Source organism: Rhinolophus sinicus, chromosome 3 (assembly GCF_057876585.1).
Source record: "Rhinolophus sinicus isolate RSI-liver-muscle chromosome 3, RSI-T2T, whole genome shotgun sequence".
NCBI lineage: Eukaryota > Metazoa > Chordata > Mammalia > Chiroptera > Rhinolophidae > Rhinolophus > Rhinolophus sinicus.
Genome location: NC_142503.1, coordinates 141119048 through 141146674, shown reverse-complemented (window position 1 = coordinate 141146674; position 27627 = coordinate 141119048). Strand labels below are relative to the sequence as shown.

General features: G+C 38.3%; 1 protein-coding gene across 2 annotated transcripts; it reads right to left on the bottom strand.

Annotated features, from left to right (window-relative positions):
• Positions 1-4533: 4533 nt before the first annotated feature.
• BLOC1S6 (biogenesis of lysosomal organelles complex 1 subunit 6) lies at positions 4534-22201 on the bottom strand. 2 transcript variants are annotated; one of them, XM_019756661.3, is made up of 6 exons: positions 22017-22201; positions 16990-17131; positions 14662-14730; positions 10721-10808; positions 7680-7766; positions 4534-7270 (listed from the first exon to the last, which is right to left on the bottom strand). In XM_019756661.3, exons 1-6 carry the CDS (start codon positions 22096-22098, stop codon positions 7151-7153), a joined length of 588 nt encoding a protein of 195 aa, XP_019612220.3. In that variant the 5' UTR covers positions 22099-22201; the 3' UTR covers positions 4534-7150. The 2 variants fall into 2 exon arrangements, with proteins under 2 accessions (XP_019612220.3, XP_019612221.3); XM_019756662.3 differs by lacking the exon at positions 14662-14730 and having other exon boundaries at positions 22017-22195.
• Positions 22202-27627: the final 5426 nt, after the last annotated feature.

The window sequence follows — 27627 nt, the reverse complement described above, 5'->3', positions numbered from 1 at the left end:
CATATTTTTTAAAGGCAGTCCCAACACCTCCTAAATGTGCTGTTTTTCTCACAACCATTCTGCATGTCAAATAATAACTAAAATCACTGTCAGCCTATAGGGTAACTAGAATTTCCTCATCTGTTACATACTAGAAGATGAAGTTGTTTTTCAGACCACAATCACTAATGTATATGAAGGTGCTTCACTACAAAGACTCTATCCCATCAGCATTCTTGGTTGCAAGCAAGAAACCGCTCTGGATAACTTACGTAGAAAAGGGATATTAAAGGCTCTCAGGGGTTCACAGAACCATCAAAATGATGGAGTAATGATGGCAGGAAAAGTGGACAGGAATCAGGACAGCTAGCTTTGCAGAATCAAAAAGCAGAAATCACAACACCATCTTTTAGCAGGAAAAGTCTGGCCAACCCCAGAATACTCCCACTGCCTTCACAAATGACTTTAGAGAGCAACACAAATACAAAGGGAGTAAGAATTCAGGTCCTCAGGGGGCGTGTCCAGTGACCAAATCTATGCCAAAGGCCAGCATCGTAGTGTTTATTCTTCTAGTATATCCTCGAGGTAGAAGGACACATTTCATCTCTTTTATAGATGAGAAAATTTAGGCAAAAAGAATTGGCCAAAACTGAGTTTGAAACTAAGTTTCTGAGAAAGACTTGATTCCAGATTCGCTATTTTTCCTGCACCCTGGGAGACCCCTCTGGATGGAGTCTGAGCCTGCCTGCGCCACACCCTTGCTCTACAGCACTAATATATACTATACCTGACATAGAATAAGTATTCAGTAAATGGTAGGTAATAAATGGTAATTACTAAAGTAACTACAGGATTATAGTTATTATTGTTATCTAATGTTATACTAGGTCCTGAAGACAAAAAAGTTCAATATGCCTGTCCTAAGATAAACACAACAGTATAAATATTGGAGCTGGTGTATGAATATTAGATCTAATTTCTCAAAAATGGGAGTTATTTGAGATGTAGAAATGCTGACTATTTACTGTATAGGCAGATGTACTGCACTGCAAAGTGCCCCTTAGACATAAAAACAACCTGAGAGTGGGAGTTTATTCCCAAGAGATGAAGTAAACAGTGGGGGAGGCCCCAATCTATCCTCCAGGGCAAATAAATGCTTGTCGGTGTTCCTCCTGCCTCAAAAATACCACCAGGCTCCCCAGAAAAATGCTAAGTGCCCAGAACCTCAGCTGTGCAACTTCATAGCCTCCCAGAGCTCGCCTCTGGATGGACTTTAACTGTGTTTTCAAAACATGCATAGAAAAGAGACAGATGAACTAGTAGAATTGCTACTTACTCCTTAGATCCTCATACTCTCCCCAACTCCTGAGTTTTTCATCGAATACTAGCCCTCCAGGTGCTTATAAAATGTGAGTTATAAATTTACTGGATTTTTAAGTGTTTGAAGCAGCCTGTTCTAACTCTCTTTTGGTCTTACACCATTCTGTTAAACCCAACACAATTTTATTGGGTGAAAGACATAATGCTAAGCCATAGGGACAAGAAGATGGATAAGACGCAGTTCCTGTCCTCAATGGGTTTGTATTTTTCTTGTAGAGACACAGTTTGTCACATTATACATCACGTTATGAAGGGGAATAATAAGTAACCATGACATAAAGTGCCAAAGGAACGGAGACTGGGAATGGTGGGGCTCGCTGCTGGTACTAAGGCAGGTGTGGGGAGAAGTATCTGAAAGGACCGCACACTGACAGAGAGCCAGCCGTCAGCTACAAAGGAGCCCCTCCCACTCACCAGCTCTTGCTCTGGATGGTGCAGTACCTGCCACAGCCAGGGGATCCCAGGGTCATGGCCCACTCCCACACCTCTACTTGAAGTAGATTCCTGGTTGGATGCTCTGCTATATGCGACTCCATACCAGTGAATGAGACATTCATTAAGCCTCCAGTAGAAATGCTGGCTGAGGCTCTGTGGGCAGGAAAAATAGACAATACTCATTTACAGTTTGCCTCAGGGTTATGTTAACTCTCCCACCTCCCATAATACAGCCTGAGAGAGCTGGAACTTAGATAGCCAAGAGAATATCACACCAGTCCATTACACTGATATCAAGCTGATTGGACAGGACAAGTGAGAGGGGGCTAGTATGCCAGAGGTCTCAGTAAGATGCGTGCACTTCAGAGGATGGGAAATGATAGCCCTACGAGGAGTCAGAAACAGGCCATTTCACTTACTATCTAGCCCTTTTGAAATTTACTATCTAGCCCTTTACCTTAAAAGTTTACTCACCCATTATAGATGCTAAGGAGCAGCCTTGCCAACAACTGTCTGCCTATTTTGCCCCTAGGTGCAAAACTGACACCATTAACCATCTTCATAACTTCTTACTGGTAAAGCCCATTATGACTGCCCTCCAACCTTGCCTTTGGGAAAGGTAACTATGGCCTGTTGGCTTCTGGCAGTTAAGAGCTACCTCCTGGCCTCTCTCTCCCCACGGATGTTAACAAACTCAGTTTGTAACCATCTCTCTCCATCCATCATCCCTGGCCTTAGAGATGTTGGTATTTCTCCCACCAGCGAATGTGGATGGCTTGGTGAATGGTGTGTCCTCTGTGCCCTTTCATGGGATGTATTCTGTGGTGGGTCTTTTGGCCTTAAAGAGCCCTTCCAGCATGTCCTCTTCCCTCAGCCCCTTTATTCCTTCCTGTACTATCTGCTAGAATGATAGGAAGGAAGGAAGGAAGGAAGGAAGGAAGGAAGGAAGGAAGGAAGGAAGGAAGGAAGGAAGGAAGGAAGGAAGGAAGGGTTTCCTAAACTGCTGAGCAGAGCTTCAGTGAAGCCAGTGGGGTGTCCTTGAGCCAGTCATCCATCGGAGAAGTCCCATGTCTCCCAGGAGTGGACCATTAGCAGCCTGTAGGAAGCTTGCTACCTACAAATGCAGACAGATCTCAGAGCATCGCAGCTGAGCCCTTGGTCAGCTGAGCCCTTGGTCAGTTGCGGTCCCTACAGAGGTGTGGAGACATATTCGCATGGTCATCGTAGATGCCCCAAAGATTTGGATGGGTGTGACACAGCCTGCTTTACATCCCAGTCTGCATCTTGAATGACAGGTCTCACCTGTAATGTGGCACAAGCTGCTGCTCAGGATGACACCACTCCTGGCTAGGGGTGAGTCAGTAGAATAAGAGTCTCCAGGGCGGACTGCAGATGGGCAAGGTGACTCATGTACCTCACCTCCTCTCTCCTTGCTATTATACTTTCAATCCAGACAGGAAAGAAGCATCTGCCCTCACTCAGAAGCAATCTCTTCCCTGCTCCCTTATTCTGAGAGGATAACTTCACACAGAGTAAATTCATCTGAGGCCCAGGTTGTGAGGTAAAGAAAGGCCAGAAACATCTCATCTGAGATGAGTGCATCTGCCTGGGCGCTGCCTCTGTGCTGGGCAGATGGACCGGTGCCATTATTAAGTGAAAACAATAGCCCATAAGCCAATGCTCCTGGAGAGAAATGGGATACAAGGTGTCTCATAATGTTAATGCTGGAAGAGTCTTAGGGATCACCTCTTGTCTGCATGTTTACCCTGGAGGGAAACTGAATTGGGAAAATGTAGTTTCAAACCTTATCAAGTGTTCCACACATTTCAAACATCTCACTGTTTAAACAAAAGTTCAGACCATACAGAAAATCCTGACTTACCTAAAAAACTATAGTAATTGAAAACGCTTATGCCAAACTTCAAACCACTGAGACAGTACCAGAATCTGTACAACTAGGGGAGCAGAGTACCACAAGATGGCAGCATTGTCCCATCTGTGCTCAGGCTATAAATCTAAGCGGTGCTCACCTGCTGAGCCTGCTCTAAAACTGCCGCCTCTTCCTTTTTTTAATATGTACACAGTCGAGTATGGAGTTTTAAAAATTAAGAGTCAATGCTTTGGAGGAATTTTATATATATATACATATATAAATACATATAAATACATATATATGTGTGTATATATATATACACATATGCATATATATATATATATATATATATATATATATATATATAATGAATCTAATAAAATCTATAGACTCAATCCTGGGAAACACAAATAAACAAAATTCTTGAGAAATTTATGAGAGTTCATGTCTCCTCCAAAGGTCATCCACAGAAGTCCCTCTCCCAGGGGTCCCAGGACTCCCAGGTTACAAAAATAACAAACCTCACCTAAAATATTCTATTAGTTGCAAAGTTCCATTATTTATAGGCTAAACATCTAGGGATCCTGATGAAGCACTTTCTACCAAACCACTAAAAGTAGTACTACTATCTGAATTCTCAAATAGTGAACAATGTAGTTGGATTATTTCAACTAGAATCTTTTCACATTTTCTATCACTGTTCTGAAAAAGAATTCATGAGTGGACCAGTCATTTTGTGACACAATCTACAGAGAACATTAAGAGGAAGGTGGTAGGAGAGGAAAACAAAGGAGTCGAGTGTTTGAAATAATGTCCATAAAGGAAAATATACAGTGCTATGTACACAATAGTGCTTGATCCACAACTTTGGATAATTCAGAGGCTTTTAATTACATGTGTAAAAAGTAGTCCTCATTTTACAAGCTCAAAATCAGAGAAATGTAAGAGGGTGAATAACTGGTACATTTATAACCTGTACCTACCCAATAACTCACTGAGGACACAATCCATGTTACATTCCATATCTGCATATCTACATGATACCTCCTACCAAGTAAATACAAAACTCAGTTCAATACATATGTGATATAGTTTCAAAATAAAGGCAATTTTTTTCAAACAAAAAAACAAAAGCAACAGTTTTCAACCTTAGTACCAATTCATTCTTTTGTGCAAAAAATACAGTAAAATTAATTGTAAGGGTTCTGTTCAGGTTTATTCAGTAAGATATGTTTCTATGCTACTAAAATATAGCTAAAGTTTTAGATTTTAATTACCAAAGTAACTACTTCTGATTTACAGTTTACCTAAAAACAGTGAGTGCTAATATATATTCTTGACATTTTAAAAATCTTCAAAATTTAAATAATACAATTCAAAAGTATATGTTCCTTGCCATTCATTCAATAAATGTGATTTATTTTAAGATAGGTCATAGAAGTTGAATTAATTAACTAGAATTATTTGTATCTTTCCTGCCTGCCACCTATTTCAATCTTAAATCTGACTTTATATCAAAACAGTAGTTCAAAACATATTTCATAAAATTAATCCCAAGAGTTACTGGGCGGCTTTTAAACTATTTCACTTCTGATAAATTCAAATCACTAGGTAATCTAGACCACTAGTAGTAGTTCCTTGCATCAGAATTATCTGGGGAGCTCTTTAAGTTCTGCATGGGCCCCACCTCAGAACTAATGAGTTAGAATCTTCCTGAATGTCTGGTTGTTGTTTTTTAAGATCCCACGTGATAATGATATCAGCCTAGTGTAGGAACCTCTGACTTAGACCACTAGACCAGTCGTTCTCAACTTTTAAGGTGCATCAGAATTACTTGGGGAAACTGTAAAAAAAACAAAAACAAAAACACAGACTTGCTTCAGCAGATGGCGAGTGGTATCCAAGAACCAGCTTTTAAATACTCATTGCAGTTGGTCCACAAACCACTCTAAGAAACAATGCACTGCCTTTTTCAGGTTATAAATGAGTCCATTCAGCAATTCAGGTGACATTGTCCTGCAAGCACTAATGAATCCTGCCATAGACAGTTTTAGCTGATAATTGCAGGCAACGTGTAGCCTTTTAAAATAAAATATATTCTTAAATATAAGGTCAAAGTCAAGGGAATTGAGAGATCATAATTCATTCATTCTAAAGAAGGGAAAGGCTTTCAACAGACTAGTTCTTAGCACTCAAATCTAAAGCCTTCTCCATCATTAATTAACGTGATATGTGATCAGAGGTAGTGATTCCAGCTTACCTAAAATGTAATGTAGATTATAAAAGATCACATTCTAATCAACACTTTTACAGGTTCTATATAGTCTCTATGTAATAGAGATTGGAGACTAGTTGGATATTAAATAATATTAAAACAGTGAATAATATACTCTCAATCTTAAACAATGAAATTTCATAATATTTCCCTCACATAAGTTTCTACTTATGATATCGGGGAAGGGGGGGAGGGTCTAGTAAACACTAAAGGTATCATGCTGCTTCTTTCGTGAAGAAACTATTTACTAATTTTCCACAATTCTTGTCAATATCTATAAAATGGATAGTTGGTATATGTCATTCTACTTTAAGACTTTTTTTAAAGTAACCACATGTAAGGCCACGCAGCAAATCAGAGGATAGATAGAACTAGTGGTTAGATCTTCCATCTGGAAAGGTGGGCTCACTGTCTTATCAACTCAACAACTATATCTCAGTGTGTGATGAACCTTACTAAGTATTATAAATATTTAAATATATTACAGTATGTGAAAGCCCTATCTCCACCTCCGCCAAAGTTTAGGAACAGATATAATCTCCTTTGAACCCAGAAGCTACACAGGAGCTAAATGGCAATGACAATGCTAGGAAGAAGACAAAGTGTACGGTTAGTGAAATCTACCTGGCATCTCCCTCACCCTATCCAATGTTAGATGCTTTTATTTCCTGGTAACACATTCTTCTATCATGTTCTTCACAAAGGCTTATATACCACCTCTTTTCCAGTGGCATATGTGATTAAACAGTTGGCATTTCTTCTTAACCAAGCAATGAAAAAGCAACTGCCAGAAACCAGAATTGTATTGCCAGAAAGGCAAGTCATTTCATAAAATAAGAAACCGAAACTTTTAAATCCACACTTAAGAATCTAAAAAATTCATACTAATTTTTAAGCGCTTAGTCTAGACTGTTAAAACAATCAGACCATTTACCAGTTTATAAATGATTCAAGGCGAAAATAATGAATTTTAAAATGAAGCAAAACACAAGTTGAAAAATTACATACAAATATCCAAACCCAGTGACATTAAGTCTTTTACTCAGAAAAATCAAAGCTTCTGGAATGGCTAAAATGAAGACAGAGACAGCATTCCCGGGGAAAGGATTTCAAACAGAACACAGTGGTGTAAGGCACTACACTTAGGTCATTTTAAATCCAAGAATATGGGACAGGGGAAGGAAGAACACACAAACACATTCAACTTTTCATGTCCTTTTGGCTGGTTTGGCTGTTAACTGCTTTTCTCTTTCAAATTCCTTCTCCCGTTGCTGCTCCCTTTCCAGCTCTTCTTTCTGCCTCTTCTGCTGCAGTTTAAGTGCTCTTTTCTAAGTCAAAAAATTCAAAAAACAAGAGAAAAATCAAGGCTAATGGGTTATGGCCTAATTTAAAAGCAATAAGTGCTTTGATTTGAGGTAATCAATACTTATTAATACATTGCGTATGTAATTCTTAAATTCATTCTGGGTAATTTAAGGCCCCCCCGATACAAAAAATATTTGTTACTCCACACTCTTATTAAATGAGAATTGCAGCTACATATTCAGAGAATCTGAGCCAACTAGCCCAACAGTTAGTAGAAAAGCTCAGAGTGGGGCTGAAAAGAATACATTTTAAAAGAAAACAATGTACCATGAACTATTTATTGTATAGGTATAAGGAGTCAGAAAATGAACACTGAAGAAAAATAGACAAACTTTCACTTTTACAAAGAGTGTGAAAGAATTTTCAACTTACTTTTAACTTTGACGTCTTTTCATGAAGCATCAGCATCTCTTTTCTTATATTCACCAACTTGGCATGATAGTGTTTGGCTTCAGTGAACTTAACATGAAAAAGTAATGAAAAGTCAAGTTAAAATACACTAAAATATCAAATGGATAAATAAATAAATGCCCAAATTACAGTTCATTCTTCCTAAATGGATTACATTTTTAAAGCCTTAATTATCTCCGAATTTTAATTCCAAAATTTAAATGTCATTTAAACTATTAGTAGGATTTTGAAAACATTTCCGTTCAGATCGATAAAAAGTTACTAAATATAAAATAGACATTTATGTTGTGTACAGATAACATTCTGCTTTAAAAACATGCAATATAATCCTAAAATTCCAGTAAGACTATCCAACAATGCTATCAAAGCACTCCCTACTGCCTTTGCAAGGGAGAGAACAAGCCAGCATACATAGAACAGTTTCCCATCAGGAAAAGGTCAAGCTGTGTCCAGAGCCCTGAGAGGCTCAGACCACGCAGAACCTCTGTAAGGACACTTTTCTTCCCAAGGAGTGATAAGTATAGACTTTCCATCCCAGACATGGCAGAGAAGGGAAAAAGCACCTCATTCTCAGGCAAGCTAACAGAAATGAGAGACGTGTCAGTAGAGGGATTAGCAATCTTCACGCTAAGTAAAGTCATAGTCTGATGAGTTCTAGAGTTTACAGACCCTCTTTCTCTCTCTCTGGACCTTCCGGTTTTCAGTTCATAAATGATAATCAAAACCACTCTTGGGCTGAGAGAAGAAAAAAGAGGAAGACTTAGTTTCTGCCCCTTCAGACTAAAACAACTATCTTATATCTGCTTGGTTCATTCATTTATCATTCACTCATTCATCAAATATTCTTTGTGCTGCAACATGAACTCAGCGGGAAAGACAAAAGCATGTCAATGTAGCTTTGTCCACCTCCTTCACAAAAAGTCAGGAACTTTGTATTTGAGTAAAAGACTGTGTTTATTACCACAGGCCTCCGCCTAATGCTAGAGGAGATGGATCTTATTTTTGATTGTTATAAAAGGAAAACATTAGAATAAGCCACATTTGTCCAATGAAAACTCCATTTATTGAGGTATGTGTCAAAGGCCACAAAACCATGCAAATCATGCTATTTGTAATGTTGAAGGTGAAGAAAAAGGTAACCCAAAGTTCCCTTTTTTTGTTACCTGCTATTACTTAGAGTATCGGTTCCTCTCATCAAAAAGTCAAAGAACTTCTGATGAAATTCAGCTATTGTCATTTATATTGAAAGATATAACAGGTCCGTTTCAGCGTTAACTTGTTATAGCATTATGAAAATGCCACACAATTAAATAAAACGCAAATTTAAAAAAACATGTAATTCACAATATAGTCACAGGGATGTGAAATACAGTATGGGGAATATAATCAATAATGTTGTAAAGTTTATGTAGGGTGCCAGATGGGTACTGGGCTTGTCAGGGAGATCACGTCATAGATTGTGTAGATGCCTGACCGATGAGCTATACACCTGAAGGTGAAGTAAAATAATATTGAATGTCAACTATAATTTTATACACACACACACACACACACACACACAGAGGGTGCCAAAAAAAATGTATACAAATTTTAAGAAAGGAAAAAGCTGTATTAAATGTAATACTCAATATATACCGATAACAAAAGATGAATACAAGTCACGTTTGACTTCTGCAATTACAAGAGGTACTCAAAGTGGTTACCATCAGCATCCAGACACTTCTGATTATGGGGAACTACTGCTTGAGCATAGATAACATCTCTTAAAATGTGTATACATTTTTTTTGGCACCCCTGGTATATATGGCCATGGGATGTGGAGTACAGCATAGGGAATATAGTCAATGGTATTGTAACAGCTGTATACGATGTCAGAGGGCTAGTAGATTGGGGGGGGGGGTGTATAATTCTGTGAGGTATGTAAATGTCTAACTAGTACATTGCTTTGTACACCTGAAACTAATCTAAAAAAAAAAAAACCTGAAAGAAAATTATCAGGAGCAGAACTTCTTTGACTTTGGGAGATGTAATTTCAAAAAATATTACATTATAATATTAAATTAAAAATAAAAACATGTAATTAATAAAAAGAGATGCACTTTCCTTAAAGGAAAAAATAATACCCCCAAAGTTCCTTACTTTCAGTTCTCTTTTATAAAAAGTTGTTAATTATGAGATCTATTCTAGACTTTCATAAATAAGTTCTATTTCCTATCATGAGTTCAACATTTGAAAGATAACGATTCCAGATGTCAACTAGACAAAATAATTCTCCAGGCAGTCCACCAAAAAAGGGTTTATTCAGGAAAAGAAAAAGAAACAAAAACCACCACAGCAGGAGGCTGGCCCAGTGGCTCAGGCGGTTAGAGCTCCATGCTCCTAACTCCGAAGGCTGCCAGTTCGATTCCCACATGGGCCAGTGGCCTCTCAACCACAAGGTTGCCAGTTCAATTCCTCGAGTCCCGCAAGGGATGGTGGGCAGCGCCCCCTGCAACTAGTAAAGGCAACTGGACCTGGAGCTGAGCTGCGCCCTCCACAACTAAGACTGAAAGGACAACAACTTGACTTGGGGGAAAAAAAAAAAAAAACCACCACAGCAGAGTGAGGATGCATAACTCCGGCTGTACACCTCCGGCCAGCCGCCCGCATGCAAAAAGCATCCTCTCCCCAAGATGGCCCCCTACATAAATAAATCCCTCTCCCGGAAGTTAGAACCATAAGTTTTAACAGACAGTCAGGACAGAGAGTAACAGGGAGCCCAGCTCCACCCATACACCTCCCAGTCCTATGGTTAGTCATCTTAACGTGCCAGTTCACTTTTTATCACAGACAATGGAAATTCTAGTAAAGTAAAGCAAGGTTTCCTGTTAAAAGACAAATTCTAAGCTTTGAAAATTAAAGGAAAAGATCCCAAATGTACATTAAGTACAAAGTTGGGATGATAAACCTACCTATTTCCAAAAGAAGGTATCATTAAGCTACGTCAACTAAATCATACTTACCAAAGCATTAATATCCAACATAGAATGACATTCTTTAAATTTTGAAATCTCTTGTTCCAGTGTGTCTAATAATACAACCTGGTTCTGTCTGAAACAAAAGCACACAGCCAAAATAAACATTACATACTGTAATGTACATTAAAAGGAATCACATTCATGTTGGTTAATGTTAAAGATAGAAATTAAGTTGGAAATCTAGTGACTCTCCAAGGCTTATTTGGTTTAGCATTAATCTTTTTCAAAATAATATTCCAAAGCCACATTCTAATAACTGAATGTGTCTTTTATTCTAGCTTCAATTTCAGATTCTAATTACTAAAATCACCAAATAATTTTAAATTATTTTATTACTTGTTATTTTTAGCAACTGTCTGTACTATCCCCCCAAAATTTTTATACTATCTTATCCAAGAAACTTGATGTTTTTGTATACATTAAAATTGCAATGTATCATAAAGGAAATCAGGAGCAGTGATTTTTCAGATTAGAATTGGGGAAAATTTAGTAACAAGCAATAAGTCTAAACGGATAAATAGGAAGTAAGATGAAAAATAAAACTAGAAATCACAAGATTTTCCTACTAATAATCAGTTGTGTGATCTTAAAAATTTAGTTTGTCTCTGGGCCTAAGTTTCTTCATTTATAAAGTGAGAAGGTCAGACCAGGTAATTTCTAAGGTTCCTCACAAAAATTCTGATTCAAAACCTTCTATTAAGAGAAGCCAACTTCCCTCACATACCTCTCCAGATCAATCAATGCTAGCATCATAGGAATAAGTGACACCAAAGGGTCACCTAATTAAATATTTTAAAGAATATCATAGTCAAAGAAAAATATGACATGATTTGCTTGCAAAACTATGCTAAACAGAGAACAATGATGAAAAAAGAAATAGCAATGAAGAGACAGAAGGGCAGTTACAATATCTCCACCATCCAAGCACTGAGTTTGGCATACCCCACAGGTCATGGTTTGTCCCTTCAGCTCTAACTAGAGACCACAAAAGGTGAAATACAGAATGGATAAGAGGAAAAACTAACAAGTCAATGATCCGAAATAAACAGAAAAGCAAAAACAGGCTGTTACAACTGGAAAATAATACAGAAAAATCAACAAAACCAAAAGTTGGTTCTACAGAAGACCAATAAAATTGATAAACCTTTAGTCAAACTACCAAATTAAAAAATGAGAGAAGACACAAACTACTGACGTAAGTCATGGAAAAGGGGTCATCACTACTGATCCCCTGGACATTAAAAGGATAATGAAGGAACACTGTCAACAACTATGTATCTACAAATTTGATAACTTAAATGGAAATGACTAATTCCTTGATAGACACAAACACTACCAAAACTCATACAAGGAGAAACAGATTATCTAAGTAGGCCTATATTTAATAGAGCAATTCATTCAATAAGTAATAACCTTCCAGAAATCAAAGTACCAGGACCTGACATTTTCACTGCTGACTTCTACCAAGCATTTAAGGAAGAAATTATACCAATTCTCTACAATCTCTTCCAGAAAACAGAAATAGAGGGAGCACTTCCTATGAGGCCAGCATTACCCTAAAACCAAAACCAGATAAAAATATTACAAAAAAGGAAATCTATAGACCAATATCTTTCATTAACATAGATGGAAAAAATCCTCAACAAGGTATTAGCAAATCAAATCCAACGATGTATACAAAGAATTATGTACCACAACCAAGTGGAATTTATTCCAAGTATGCAAAGCTGGTTCAAAATTTGAAAATCAATCAATGTAATCCATCACATCAACTAGGTAAAGTAGAAAAATCATATGATCCTATTAGTTGATGCAGAACAAGCATTTGACAAAGTCCAACACCCATTCATGATTAAAAATACTCTCAACAAACTAGGAAGGGAGAGAAACTTCCTCAACTTGATAAAGAACGTCTTTAAAAACCTACAGCATCACACTTGTGAGAAACTAGATGTTTTCCCCGAAGATCAGGAGCAAGGAAAGGATGTCTGCTGTCCTATTCAACATCATACTAGAAGTCCTAGCTAAATCAATAAGACAATAAAAGGCATACAGACAGGAAAGAAAGAAAACTGTCTTTATTCACAGATGACATGAATGCCTATGTGGAAAGTCCCAAAGAATCAACAACAAAGAAAAACCCTCCTGGAACTAATATGTCAGTATAGCAAGGTTTCAGAATACAAGGTTAATAAACAGAAGTCAGTTGTTTTCCTATATATACCAGCAGTACACAATAAGTCCCCTCAGATGAAATACTTTGATATAAATCTAACAAAATATATACAGGATCTTTATGTAAAACTGTAAAACCCTCAAAAAAGAAATTAAAAAAAGATAAATAATGGAGAGATATTCCAAGGACATGGAATAAAAAACTCAGTATTGTTAAGATCAGTTCTTCCCAACTTGATCTAAGATTCAATACAATCCCAATTTAATTCCTAGCAAACTGTCTTATAGACACAACATTCTAAAATTCACATGGAAAGACAAAGACCTAGAATAGCCCAACACATACTGAAGAATAATAAAGTTGGAAGACTTAACACTACTCAATTTTAAGACTTACTATAAAACTATGGAAATCTGGACAGCATGGGAGTGGTGTCCTAAAGAACACACTGATCAATGGAACAGTACAGGAAGCTCTTAAATAGACACACACAAATATAATTAACTGCTTTTTGACAAAAGAACTAAGGCAATGCAGTGAAGAAAGGACAGTCTTTTCAGCAAATGGTGAAGGAACAATTAGACGTTTATGTGCAAAGTAATTAACCTAGACATAGACCTTATACCTTTCACAAGAATTACGTCAAAATTGATCATATATCTAAATGTAAAACTCTAAAAACTTCTAAAAGAAAACGTAAGAGAACATCTATGGTGATGAATTTTTACATGCAATACCAAAAGCATGACCCATTAAAGAATACATTGATAACCTAGATTTTTAAAATTAAACACTTCTGCTCTGCATAAGTCACTGTTAAGATAATGAAAAGATAAGCCATGCACTTGGAGAAAATAGTTGCAAAACACATAAAGACTTATATCAAAAGTATACAGAGTAGTCTTAAAACACAACAAGGAAACAGCCCAATTTAGAAAATGGGCAAAATAGCTAAATAGACATCTGTTGTATAATCATGAATTTGTCTGACCTTTGTTTCAGGCTCCTGGCATATGGATTCTAAAACCCCTGGAATTTCTCAAAGGATAGGGGTATCTTTGTTATTCATGAGCCCCTTGGATCACACCTGACTTTATGCTAATGAGGTGACCTGTGGTAGGCCCCTAGAACTTCAGGATGGGGGCTGGTCATGCCAGGAAGGTCAATCATGTGGTCTGAGGGTTGGGGCTTTGAGTCAAGTGATATCAGCCCAATCTCCCGGGAAGAGGGAGGTCTGGAGACTGAGTTCAATTATGTGGCCAGTGATCCATCAATTATGCCTACATAATGAAACCCCAATAAAAACTCTGAACACCGAAACTCAATAGAGCTTCCTGCTTGGTGAACACATGTACAGGGAGAGTGATGCACCCTAATTTCACTAGGAAAGGGCACAATAGCTCTGTGTTTGGGATGCTCTCAAAACTTGCCCCATGTGTCTCTTCACTTGGCTGGTCCTGATCTGTATCCTTTATAATAAAACTGTAATTATAAGTACAGTACTTTCATGATTCGTAAATCTAGACACTCTGGAAGAAGGTTCCAGAGACTATTTAGCTACAGTATAGTGGGGGCAGAAATGATTGAACTTCCTTTCCCTTGAAGTTTTGTATAATCTGTGGCAAATATGCTGGGAGGAACTGTGAAGCCCTGATACAGGATCTAAGCAAAGATCCTCTGAGAAAAATGCTATTTCCATGGAAGGTCTATGCGGTATTATCTCAAAGGGAGCTCCAGTGAGGCTACTCACAATTGCACCGCTCTGGTGACTCTTACGGATCTGGATCCCAGAACCTCTTTTTTCTTTCTTTCTAATGTTCTTAAAATGACAAATACACATAAAGGAATATTAATAACCTTTCATATATACCGAGGGGGCCAAAAAAACGTATATACATTTTAAGAGATGTTATCTACTTTGGTCAATGTTGCCCAAGCAGTAGTTCGCTGTAAGCAGAAGTATCTGGATGCTGATGGTAACCACTTTGAGCACCTCGTGTAATTGCAGAAGTCAAACGTGACTTACATTCATCTTTTGTTATTGGTATACCATGTTTCCCCGAAAGTAAGACCTAGCCGGACAATCAGCTCTAATGCATCTTTTGGAGCAAAAATTAATATAAGACCCGGTCTTATTTTACTATAAGACCAGGTCTATAAATAATATATTATAGTATAGTATAGTATAGTATAGTACAGTACAGTACAGTACAGTATAGTATAACATAATATATCATAACATAATACTAAGTCTTATATTAATTTTTGCTCCAAAAGACGCATTAGAGATGATTGTCCAGCAAGGTCTTATTTTCAGGGAAACACGGTAAATTAATAGTTTTTTCCTTTCTTAAAATGTGTATATATTTTTTTGGCTCCCTCTGTATAAACCTGAATTTTGTTCTTGGTCTTCCTTACCCATTGTTAGCTACAAAGTAGACTTAATTTCTGTCTACCACTATCATCTCCTTCACCTCTGTAGGCCTATTTCTATAACGGTAAAGCGGATTCATGAAGATTAAACAGTTTGATGACAGAGCCAGGACTAGGACCCAGGTGCCTCTCAGCCCAGCACTCTTTCCCCTGCATCTTTATTAATAGTGAAATTTGTGGGGAGATGGATGAAAGGGAAGATGGATGAAATAGGCAGCTACTAGGAAACTTCTCTTTTTCCTTTCTCTGAAATTTGTTCATCTTTCCTTAACACTCAAGATGTATAATAACTGCTTATTCATCATATTCAATTGTTAATTCCACCACTACCTGTGTAATCCTTTTCAAGCCACTTATCTCTCTGAACCTCGGTTTCCTCAACTGTAAACAGGGATAATATTAGATACTTCATAAAATAGGCGTCAGGCATGTAGTACATACAGTAATAAACAGTAGCTGATTTTACCATCCTCATTGTCATCATTGTATGGGTGCCGAGGAAGGTAAGTGGAGATATTTAAAATACTAAATTTTAGCCAATGTCCTCATCAATTAAACTCTACAATTAAACCTTGACTCCAGCTTCCTGTAAGGTACTACCCAGATGTTTTGCTTACAGAATTTCTTAACCTTCCTTTAGTCTATCATATTTCATCCAAACTCCCCCACAAAATCTTTAGGACTTTTATACCACAAGAATTGACTGGGGTTAAAATACAAGACACACCAAATACTAGGGATAAAAAAAAAAAACCAGCAGAAAACCAAGATTGTTGCCAACTCCCTAACTACAGCACTATCCCACATGTAGTAGAAGACAATACCACTTTAATACTCGTTTATCACCTTCAAATCCAAGAATCATAACATTACTTACTAATATTTATAAATGGGTATAGTTGTTGATTATTCCTCTCCTTTTGCCCTAATAAAGTCTTTTGAGATAAGTGTTCAAAGGATCGGGTCTTAGAGCAGCAGCAGTACATAGCCAGTTTAAAGCTGAGCATCACAAAAAGAAACGATATGCCAGCCTGGGCAATCCAGAGGGGTCTGGACCCAAGAAGAAGCAGAAACTCAGTCTGGTGATTCTGGGTGGGAACTGATAAAGTTAAGCGTATCTTTGCATACTGACCCCACTCTCTGAGTTCCATTCTTCCTGATCCTGTTCCTCTCTTAACGTTTCTGCCAATCCTTTAGTAGAATTATCTACTAGGAGTGAAATGGGCCATCTCAAAAAAATATACTTAAGGATTTCTAGCAACTCATGTGAACCAGTGATTGAATGCAAACGGGACTCCTACGGAGGCAATTTTGCAGCTCTACTCAGAAACAGGTGTATATTCATTGTGCCACATTCCCAATAGGCAAGGCTTTCATAAAATAATGGTGAAACAGCAAAACTAATCAGAGTCTAGGTAAGATTAGGGGTACTTCTTAGAAGCCAAACACTCTACAAGTATTCATTTCATTTTTTACATTTAGATTACTATGAACTCCCCCACTCCCGTTTTCTATCCATGAAAATAAAAACTCAATTGTATGAACTGTTACAAAATATTATACTTTGATACAGTATGTATTTATACAGTAAATGGTGACTATGCCAGAGTGGAAATGAGTGCCTCTACAGTTTGTGTTAGCTCACGTGAGTTCCTGGAGGGCTTGTTTTGATCTCTGCAGATCCGGCAGGTAGTGAGAAAGCAATCCTTCTGCCAGTTGCTCCACAGCTTTGTCTTCTACCGTCAAGTCCTCTAGTAAGCCTTCATCTGGAGAGGTGTCACTTAAACCTGTCCCCAAGCAAAAGTGAAATTTAAGAAGCTTTTAAATTGCCACAGGGATATGACAGTAGTAGGGAGGCAGGGAAGGAGGCTAGCAGTGGGGCTCAGCACATACACGGAGGGTGGCACAGGTACCCTTTAACTTTTACCTTCTGAGCATCCTCTAAAAAACAGATTATGAGCACTCAAAATGTGTTTTAAAGCTACCAGTATAAGGTACAATCTAGATTAAAAGAATGTTATATAAAATGCTGTGTGTTTATGTATTTTTCATGGAACAGGACTTAACAGTTTTCAATGGATTATTAAAGGAACAGTTTTCAATGGATTATTAAAGGACTCTGAGGCCTAAAAGTGGGAAATAATTACTGAAGGAAAACAAGAAAGTCTTCTTTTCAAAAGCACACAGAAATTATACATATTTTTAAAAATGCAATGCCTAAAAATATTTTTTTTCATTTCTATGGAAGTAAAAATAAAGGTCAATATTTATTTTGCACATAGCTTGATATATTATTGATATGTAAAAGTGGGGCTGTTTTGTCATTTGCTAGGAGAGATTTTCTAAGAATTTCTCCTTCCTTGAGGTCAGCACCTAAATTTACCACAGAAAATAATGCATAGTAATTGTCTTGTTTGTAAATCTAGATGTGATGCCAGGAACTATGCCTCATACTTTTCCTTTGAATAAGAGCAGTGTAAGCATTGTGCCAGGCATTCAAAAATGCCTAGAATGAATACCCATCAATGACTACTACTACCAATAAAAGTACAAAACAACTTCTGAATAGGGTTCAATGATTGGTTTGTAAGATTTTAGAATCACTGATTGAGAAAAAAACTGAGATGGTCACATTACCAAAATTGTACTCTAAAAGCATTTTTAAACTAACATTAAACTCTGAAACATCTCTCTTTAATCATAATCTGGTAATAGTGAGTAACAGCAAATTAGATCATTATATAGAATACATTTATCATGACACAGTGCTTTTAGCCCATTTCTAAGTATAATTTTACCACAGATTAAAATGTTGGCAAGATCAAGGAAAACAACAGTTTCATATTCAAAACATGCCTTTAGAGATCAAAATAAAATAATAGTATGGGTTTTATTCTGATCCTGAGAAACATGAACTTAGAAATTCTCAAATTGCAAAGCAATATTCAGAAAGGTAAGAGCTAACTAAAAACTGAAGCATTCCACAAGTGAAATAAAAATATAACGGGGAAAGTAGAGCATTTACAGATACTGCCAGCTGTACCATCAGGTGGGAAGTCAATAAAGCATATCTGAGAATTAATGCCACTGCTTAAGGCTTGATTACAAATATAGTGGAAACAATAGCATCTCTCTTTAAGAAAATATAGAAATCATAAGTATTATAAACAAAAACACCCAAATAAGGACATTTCAACTATAAGGAATAACAATTAATACACCTCCCTTACAATATATATACATTTTAACTCACAGACCCCCACCCTACCCTGCCCTAATTTTCTGATTATTGGAGGTGTGTTACTCATGTTTTTACATGCATTTAGTTACTAAGTTCAAGGTACTTTACAATGGGAGATTAAAAAAAAAAGGACCTTACCCTATTCATACAAGAAACATTGGCTGCACGTCTATATTATGTACTAGTTTCTGAGTACAGCAATAAATTAGGCAAGTTCCCTTCCCTGAAAGGGCTCAATACAGGGGAATAACACGAACAGTGTCATTACAGAAACAGAAACTATTACGGTAATTCAGAGGAGAGAAGTATTATCACTTTCATCAGGGAAGTCTGGGAACAACTCTTAAAGAGGGTGTGCTGTGGGCATTTGCACTGAAGCTTGAAGGATGTTTGGAATTCTCACTTCTTTTTCTTCTTTTAAAGTGTTGCTCTTGTAAAAACTTAAAACACAAAAGAGGGGTGCATAAAAGCTGAAAAGCACAAATATTTCTTTTCATGCCCTGAGAGTGTCACTCTGAAGTTTCTCACACAGCCTTCAAGAAATTGTCTGCATACCCATGCATAAACCCTGTTTTTATCACATACGAAACATTACTCGTATTGTTCTGCAACTTTTCTCTTACATATATATCTTTCCAAATTAACATATATGAATCTACTACATTTTTTTCACTGACTAGAATTCCACTATATTTTGTTTAGCAGTTCTCTGTGGCTGTGGACTGAATGTTGTGTCCCCACCAAAATTCATGTTGAAGTCCTAACCGCCAATGCAACGGTATTTAGAGGTCAGGCCTTTGGGGAGTAATTAGGTTTAATCTCATCCCATGAAGAGATTATTGTGCTTAAGAGAAAAGAAGAGAGACCAGAATTCTCTCCCTCCATGTGAAGACACACTGATAATGCAGTTGTCTGCAAGATCAGAAGAGGGTCCTTACCAGGAACCTAATCTGCCAGCACTTAGATCTTGGACTTCGCAGCCTCCAGAACTGTGAGGAATAAATGGATAGCTTTCTTGCTTTTCTTTGCGTATGCATGCTCATGTCATTTTTTTTTTTTTTTTTTTTTTTTTTGTAAGACAAATTGTTAGAAGTAGACTAATGGGACAAAGTGTTAAATGCATTTTTTTTAATAGACAGTGCAAAACTGCCTTCCTAAGGGATGGCACCAATTTACACACACACCAACAATCTGAGGGCTACAATTTCCAAATGGTAAGAACTCTAAGACAGGAGTGGAAGGGATAGGAAAGGTGGGAATATAGGATTTCTCTGGACAGAGAAGGCAGCTAGAGCATGGGACATATGTAGTAGAGAGCTATAAATTAAGAACCATATGGCCAGCCTATGAGGTCCCTGGAGTCCAAGCTAATGGGTTTGGCTCTTGGTTTAGTAAGTATTAGGAGCCATGAAGTTTCCAAGCAAGGAAATGACATAATTGGAGCTTTATGTTGGGGCACTAATATGACAGCAGTGGGATAGATGGAAGAGTAAGAGACTGGAGGTGCACTAGCATTGCAACTGTTGTAAGCGTGAAAATAGAAAGGAGTTGGAAATTGTATAGAATCCCCTAGACTAAATAGAGGTAGGAGGCAAGTGACAGCTGAGAATCAAGTGTATCAAAGTTTCAAGTAAGGGTGACTTGGAATTATTCATGGGATCAGATACCTACTTTTATTTACATACATGCTGCAAGTGAGCTTAGTGCAAAATCACCATGTCAAATTAACCAGCAAGCAGATGGAGGAGCAAGTAGAGAAGGACCCAAGCTGCACATACATACAATGAAGTTATATTTATATGATGGTGTAAAGAGAGGGAGGAAAAGCATGACCAAGAAAGGGCTGACAGCACTATTTTGAAATAACACCTCTATTTCTGAAACAGGAGGTAAAAGGAAAGGCATACCCAAAGCCCTGTAACCTTTCCTATTTAGGGTTCCTCATCTGAACTGCAGAACATAAAATTGCTTTGAGTGACTATTTTCTCAATTCTCCCAAGGATGGTACAGAAATAGTACCATTCTGGGACACTTCTCCAAAGAAGACATACTTGTGGCCAACAGACATGAAAAGATACTCAATGTCACTAATCATCAGAGAAATGCAAATTGAAACCACAATCAGGTATTACCTCACACCTGTCAGAAAGGCTATCATCAATAAATCAACAAACAACAAGTGCTGGTGAGGATGTGGGGGAAAAAAGGGAACCATCATTGGTGGGATTGCAAACTGGTGCAACCACTATGGAAAATGCCTTGGAGCTTCCTCAAAAAATTATGACCCAGCAGTTCCACTTCCGGGTATTTATCTGAAGAAATCTGAAACAGCAATTTGAAAAGATATATGCACCCCTATGTTCTTTGCAGTACTATTTACAATAGCCAAGATAATGGAAGCAACCCAAGTGCCCAGCAGTAGACAATTGGATAAAGATGTGGTATATATACACAATGGAATGTTACTCGGCCATAAAAAAGAATGAAATCTTACCATTTCTGACAACATGGATGGACCTAGACGGTATCATGCCAAGTAAAACAAGTCAGACTGAGAAAGACAAATACCATATGATCTCACTTATATGTGGAATCTAAAGAACAAAATAAATGAACAAAACAGAAACAGACTCACAGATACAGAGAACAAACTGATGGTTGCCAGAGGGGAGGAAGGTTGGGGAGCAGGGTGAAAAAGCTGAAGGGATTAAGAAATACAGATTGGTAGCTACAAAATAGTCACGGGGATGTAAAGTACAGCGTAGAGAATATAGCCAATAATGATGCAACAGCTATGTGTGGTGCCAAGTGGGTACTAGACTATTCAGAGGGATCACTGCATAAATTATATAAATGTCTAACCACTATGCTGTACACCTGAAATTAATATAACATAATACTGAATGTCAATTGTAATTGAAAAAACTACATATTTTTTTTTTAAGAAATAGTAACATTTCGGCTGCATAGCAAGTCAACTCATTACATTCAATGGATGCCTTAGGGCATTAGAGCTCACATCTCCTGTAACTCGGGTAGAGAAAGACTGCTGGAGGAAGAGGAGTGCCAAAAAGGCAACCAGCAAGAGAGCATTTCATGAGTAAGCAATTAATAATACTGGATACAAGAAGTCTCTGAATTACAAAGCCATCATCCTGACAGATTCATCCTCAGCCACTAACTCATAACAAATAGACAACAATGTGCTGGAGTCACGTACACGCAGTTACTTCACCATGGAAGGCCTCCAACCGCACCCACACACCGCTTCTCCTTTCCCGCCCATTCACTGGCAGGAGGACCTCAGGATTCCCCACTTCCGCGCTGGGGTCCGAGCCCTGGGCCGCCGCCTAGAGCAGCCCACTCCCCGGAGGCGGCCGGGACGCCCCACCACTCGATCCTGGCTGCCGGCCCCGCCCCATAGCACGTACCCTGCGTCGGCTCCCCGGGCCCCAGGCCGAAGGGTGGCCCTGCCAGGACCCCATCCGGGGGCGGCGGCCCAGGGACACTCATGTCCCCGCCGCTGGGAACAAGGAAGGGGCACTTGTGTAGACGGTCAGGTGCAGGAAGGAGGGACCAAACGCTACAAGCGCCAAGTCGGACAGAATCAGCGGTCGCACCCGGAAGTGACGGAAGCTGAAGGCCATGGGCTCGGGGCACGTGATCGTGGGTCCTCGCCAGCGGGCCCCCCCACCCCCCACTTTCTGCCTCCACCACCCGCAGCCCCGACACTCCTGGGACTGCCCGGTGACGGAGTCGTTTGTAGGGCTTGGTGTTAGTAGTGCCAACTGTGCGGGGCTGACATCCCAGCGACCCACTCTGGGGCGGTGGGGGGAGAAGAGGGCGGTGACGCGAAGGGGCTGCTGGCTTGTGAAGACGGGAAGAGCTTTGCTGAACCTGGGCGGGCAGTCAGGCTTTGTTCACGGAGGCCCGGTACTGCTTTTCAATTTTGTATTCGTGTTAAGGAAACACCTTGAAAACAATTCTCTGGGATTTGGATCATTAAAAAATTAAGTGTTGAGTTGTTAGCTTCGGCCTTGCTGACTGGGGAGTTAGCCAAGATTCCTGTCTCTCCTGGTTGGTTGTAGGTGAATGATTTCAGGCCTTGGGTTGCAGCGTTTACTGAAAAAAGTCCGCCGTATTACGTACTAGAAACTGCATTTGCTGAGATCCTGTGGGATGTCATGAATTTTGATGAAATGAAAAACACTTAGAAATAGGCAGAAGCAGCCTCAGACCAAATAAAACCATCAACTATGCCCTCCCTATCTTGGACCCTCTCACCTGGACTGTAATTGTGGCCTCCTAATGTTGCACCCCAAAATTGCCTGTCCAGATAATTTTCTGTGCTGCAGCCAAAGCTGTCTTCAAAAAACAGAACTTATGTCAGCCTCAGAAATGTGCACCTGCTCCCCAACGCCCTTATCAGTGCATTCACATCCCTTCTTGTTTTGGCCTCCCTTCCTCTCAGGATTAGCTTCTCCTTACTACCTGAGGTAAGCAGAATAATGCCCTCCACCCCGAAGAAAAGGGTAATTAAAGTTGCTTGTCACCTGATCATAAAATAGGTTATCCTGGATTATTGAGTGGGCCCAATGTAATCACAAGGGCCTTCAAAATTAGAAGAGGAGTGTCAGAAGGGAGATACGACTATGAAGGATGATTAGAAAGTTGCAACATTGCTGGCTTTGAAAATAGAGAAGGGCAGCAGGTTAGCTCAGTTGTTTAGAGCAAGGTGATACTAACACAAAGGTTGCCAGTTGGATCCCCACATGGGCCACTGGGACCTGCGCCCTCCACAACTAGATTGAAACAACTACTTGACTTGGATCTGATGGGTCCTGGAAAAACACAAATAAATAAAAGTTTAAAAAAGAAAGAAAAGAAAATAGAGGAAGGGGGCCACCAGCCAGGATTGTAGTAACCTCTAGAAGCTGGAAAAGACAATAAAATGGATTCACCCCTAGAATAGAACTCAGCCCTGCTGACATCTTAATTTTATCCCAGTGAAAACTGTGTTGGACATCTGACCTACAGAACTATAAGATAATACATTTGTATTGCTTTAAGTTTGTGGTGCTTGGTTACCACAATAGCAAAGTAATGTACTACCCTTCAAGCATCCTTTGTTCCACCCAAGCGTGGAATGTCTGCAGTGTTCTTGCTCATGCTTCAGCCTGGGATATTCTTTTCAAAGTCCTACTTATCTTTCAAGGCTGGGCCTAAAACTTTTAATTTAAAACCATTTGCAATCCCACCTCTCCTTTCAACTTTCAAAAGTTACCGTTAATAACCTTTTCTCAATTACAAAGCATCCTCCTGCTATTTAGCACTTAATCCATTCTTATATTAGTCAGCTATTTCCCTTGACTTCCTCTATTAGATTGCAAGCTCCAAACAAACTCTTATTCGCAGAGAACCATAATAGGTTCTCAATAAAAATTTGCTGAATGAAATATTGATTCTCCAGCCCCAAATTCCAAATATCTATAATCTCCAAAGTCCAAATCACACAAGATGGCACTTGATATACTGCCTGGTAACCTTAGTTGATTGTTAGTATCACTTCCCAACTAGACACTAAGGCCTTTTAGAATAGACCCATGTCCAATGGGTTGTCTGCAACCTCTATCTCTTAGCTTAGTATTAAGCATATTACTTGGATTTTAAAATACTGGTTATTTGAATTTAATGGATGAAATTAAACGGTCACACCCTGCCTATTTTTATCATCTTTTATTCTTTTGTATTTTGCTTTAAGGAAAAATTCGTGTTAGGAAGTTTGATGAATGTTCTTTTTTAGCATTTTAACTGAATGTAATAAAAAATGAATAAGGTAAATAGATAAGGAGGACTTTCTACCAGATCTATCTTGTTTTTCTCTTTGTCCTTTTCCTTCTTTCCCCCACAGAATTCAGCTCAATGTCTCAAATACTTGTTAAAGACCCTCTATGTTCCAGCCTCCATTAAGTACTGTGTACCTAATACTATGTGACACAGAGTTCAAAAACAAAAGGTTGGAATTTGATGCCAAGGAATTAAACACAGTTCGTTGAGTCCTATATGTCTTTCAAATTGCCCTTTATTTCCCCACTGGTGGTAGCTATTCTCTTTTACACACCGAAGTTATTATAATCCACTCCAAATAGCTGAGTACCTAAAGATTGGACTAGGCACTGTAGGGTGTAAAAAATGAGATAAAAATTCTGATTCCTGTCCACCAGGAATTTATATTATACCATTCATACACAGTGGGCTTAGAGAACATGACAATAAAGTGCTAAATTATGTGGAACAGACCTAGAGTGATTGTAAAGGATGTTAATAATGTCATATTAGTTTTCTATTGCTGCTATAACAAATTACCACAAACTTGGTAGCTTAAAACAACATAAATTTATTATCTTACAGTTTGGGAGTTCAGAAGTCCAAAATCAGTTTCAGTGGGCTAAAAATCAAGGTATCAGCAGGGCTGGTAACTTCTGGAGGCTCTGAGGAAATCCGTTTCTTTGCCCTTGCCAGTTTCTAGAGGCTGCCCACATTACTTAGTTCATGCCCCCACATCTCATTCAACTACCATTGCTGCACTGCCTTCTCTCCTACTCTGATCCTCTGTCCTCCCTCTTGTAGGACCCTTGTGATTATATTGAGGCCACCTGCATAACCCAGGATAATCTCCCCATCCCAAGGTCCTTAATTTAACCACATCTGCAAAGTTCCCTTTGACATAGAAGGTAACATTCACAGATTCTGGAAAATTGAAAGTGGACACCTTTGTGTGGGGACATTATACAGGCAACCACAGATGTGCAGTTATGTAGTGCACAATTGGGAAGTAACGAGAAATACTTAATAGAGGAAATTCACTTAAGCTGTACCTTGAAAGACAGGTCAAATGTAATATGCAGAGAAAAACTAGTAAAGCCTTCCAACGGGAAAAACACCATAAATAGCAAGAGTATACTTCAGACTCAAGGACTTCAGGTGCTGTCTTTTTCTTTTATCTTTCTCTTTTTTTTTTTTGGTTGGGGAATATTGGGGAACAGTTTGTTTTTCCACGACCCATCAGCTCCAAGTCACGTGGTTGTTTTCAATCTATAAAGGGTGCAGCTCACTGGCCCATGTGGGAATCGAACTGGTGACATTGGTGTTATGAGCACTGAGCTCTAACCAACTGAGCCAACTGGCTGCCCGCTTACTGTCTTTAGAGGTAGACAAAAGTAACAAAGATTAAGTGGTTAGTAAAAGAACCTAATGGAGAAAGATGTATAGACTTCTAGACCAAAAGAACTTAAGACAACAAAAGATAACACAAAATGTAGTCATATAGCTCTGAAGAAGTTAGTCCAAACAAACAATATCCAGAAAGAGTTAAACACTGTGTGTGTTCATAGCAAAAGGAAAATAAGTCCATTGGATTTCAAGGACCTTGAAATCTAAAAGGGAGAGCAAATATACAATAAATACACCAAAACCATTTATCCACCTTTCAGTTTTACTATTTTCCCTATATTTTTTATATCCTTTATTTTTGTTAACTGAAACAAAGTAGGTAGGTAGGTTGGTAGGAGATTCAAGTAAACAAACAAAAAAATGTTAATACATGAATATATTCCTGTTATTGATCAGGATGTCCTATATTTAGAATGTGATCAGATCTGATAAAATCTACTCCCAGTTTGACCTACATCTCTTACAGGATTCACTTCCCTCCTCCCCTTTATCTCTTTCCATCCTTTTCCAAAACCAGAAGAAAGAATGGGAAGTGGGGGGCAAAAATATTTGAGTGAGAAAGATGTAGGGACCAGGGGCTACAGGGAAAGGGATGGAAAGGGGAAGATATACAGGAGAAAGATGTTAAGCTTCTAGTGTATTAAAGTGTTGAAAATTTCAACATTCATATAGGATGATGTGTTTGCATAATAATAAAAAGGAAGAAAGGAAACTGAAAGTAGAAAATCTGAGAAGTTGGGGTACTAAAAAAAATCAGTTTACCATTTTGCCTATGGTTAACCAATCTGAAAATACTTCTCAAACAATTTTAACTACTTTTCTTATATTTACATGAGAAATATTCTTTCACATTAGCAAAGCGATAAAATACTTCCACCCAATGCAACTCTGCCACAATTCCCATCATTCCTTCCTTGCATTACGTAAAAAACACATTTTTATGTGGAGTATTTCACCAACACATTCTCCTAAACTTTACTACCAAAAAGTTTGTAAAAATACATGCAGAGGTCAAAAGCAATGGCTTTTGAAAACTTTTTAAAGATTTTATTTTTTTAGAGCAGTTTTAGGTTCACAGCAAAATAGAGAAAGGTACATAGGTTTCCTATATATCTCTTACCCCACACACGCACAGCCTCGCCCATTATCAACATCCCTCACCAGAGGGTACATTTGTTATAATTGGTGAATCTATATTGACACATCATCATCACCCAATTACATTAAGGTTCACTATTCATGTCGTGTAATCTAAGGGACTGGACAAATGTATAATCACATGTATCACAGAGTAATTTCCCTAAAAGTCCTCTGTGCACCGCCTATATCCATCCCTCCCTACCCCCAATCCCTGGCAATCACTGATCTTTTTACTCCATAGTTATGCCTTTTCTAGAATGTCATTATTTGGAATCCTACAGTATGTAGCCTTTTCAGATCGGCTTCTTTCACTTAGTAATATGTATTCAAGTTTCCTTCATGTTTTTCACAGCTCATTTCCTTTTGGCACAGAGTAATATTCCATTGTCTGGAGGTACCACAGTTTATTTATCCTTTTACTACTGAAAGACATCTTAGTTGCTTTCAAGTTTGGGAAGTTATGAATAACGCGCTGTAAACATCCATATGCAAATTTTTGTGCTGAAATAATTTTTAAACTCCTTTGGGTAAATAAATACCAAGGAGCAAGATTGCTGGACCATATGGTAAGAATAGGTTTAGTTTTGTAAGAGATTGCCAAACTGTCTTCCAAAGTATCTGTACCATTTTGCATTCCCACCAGCAATGAATGAGAGTTCCTGTGGCTCC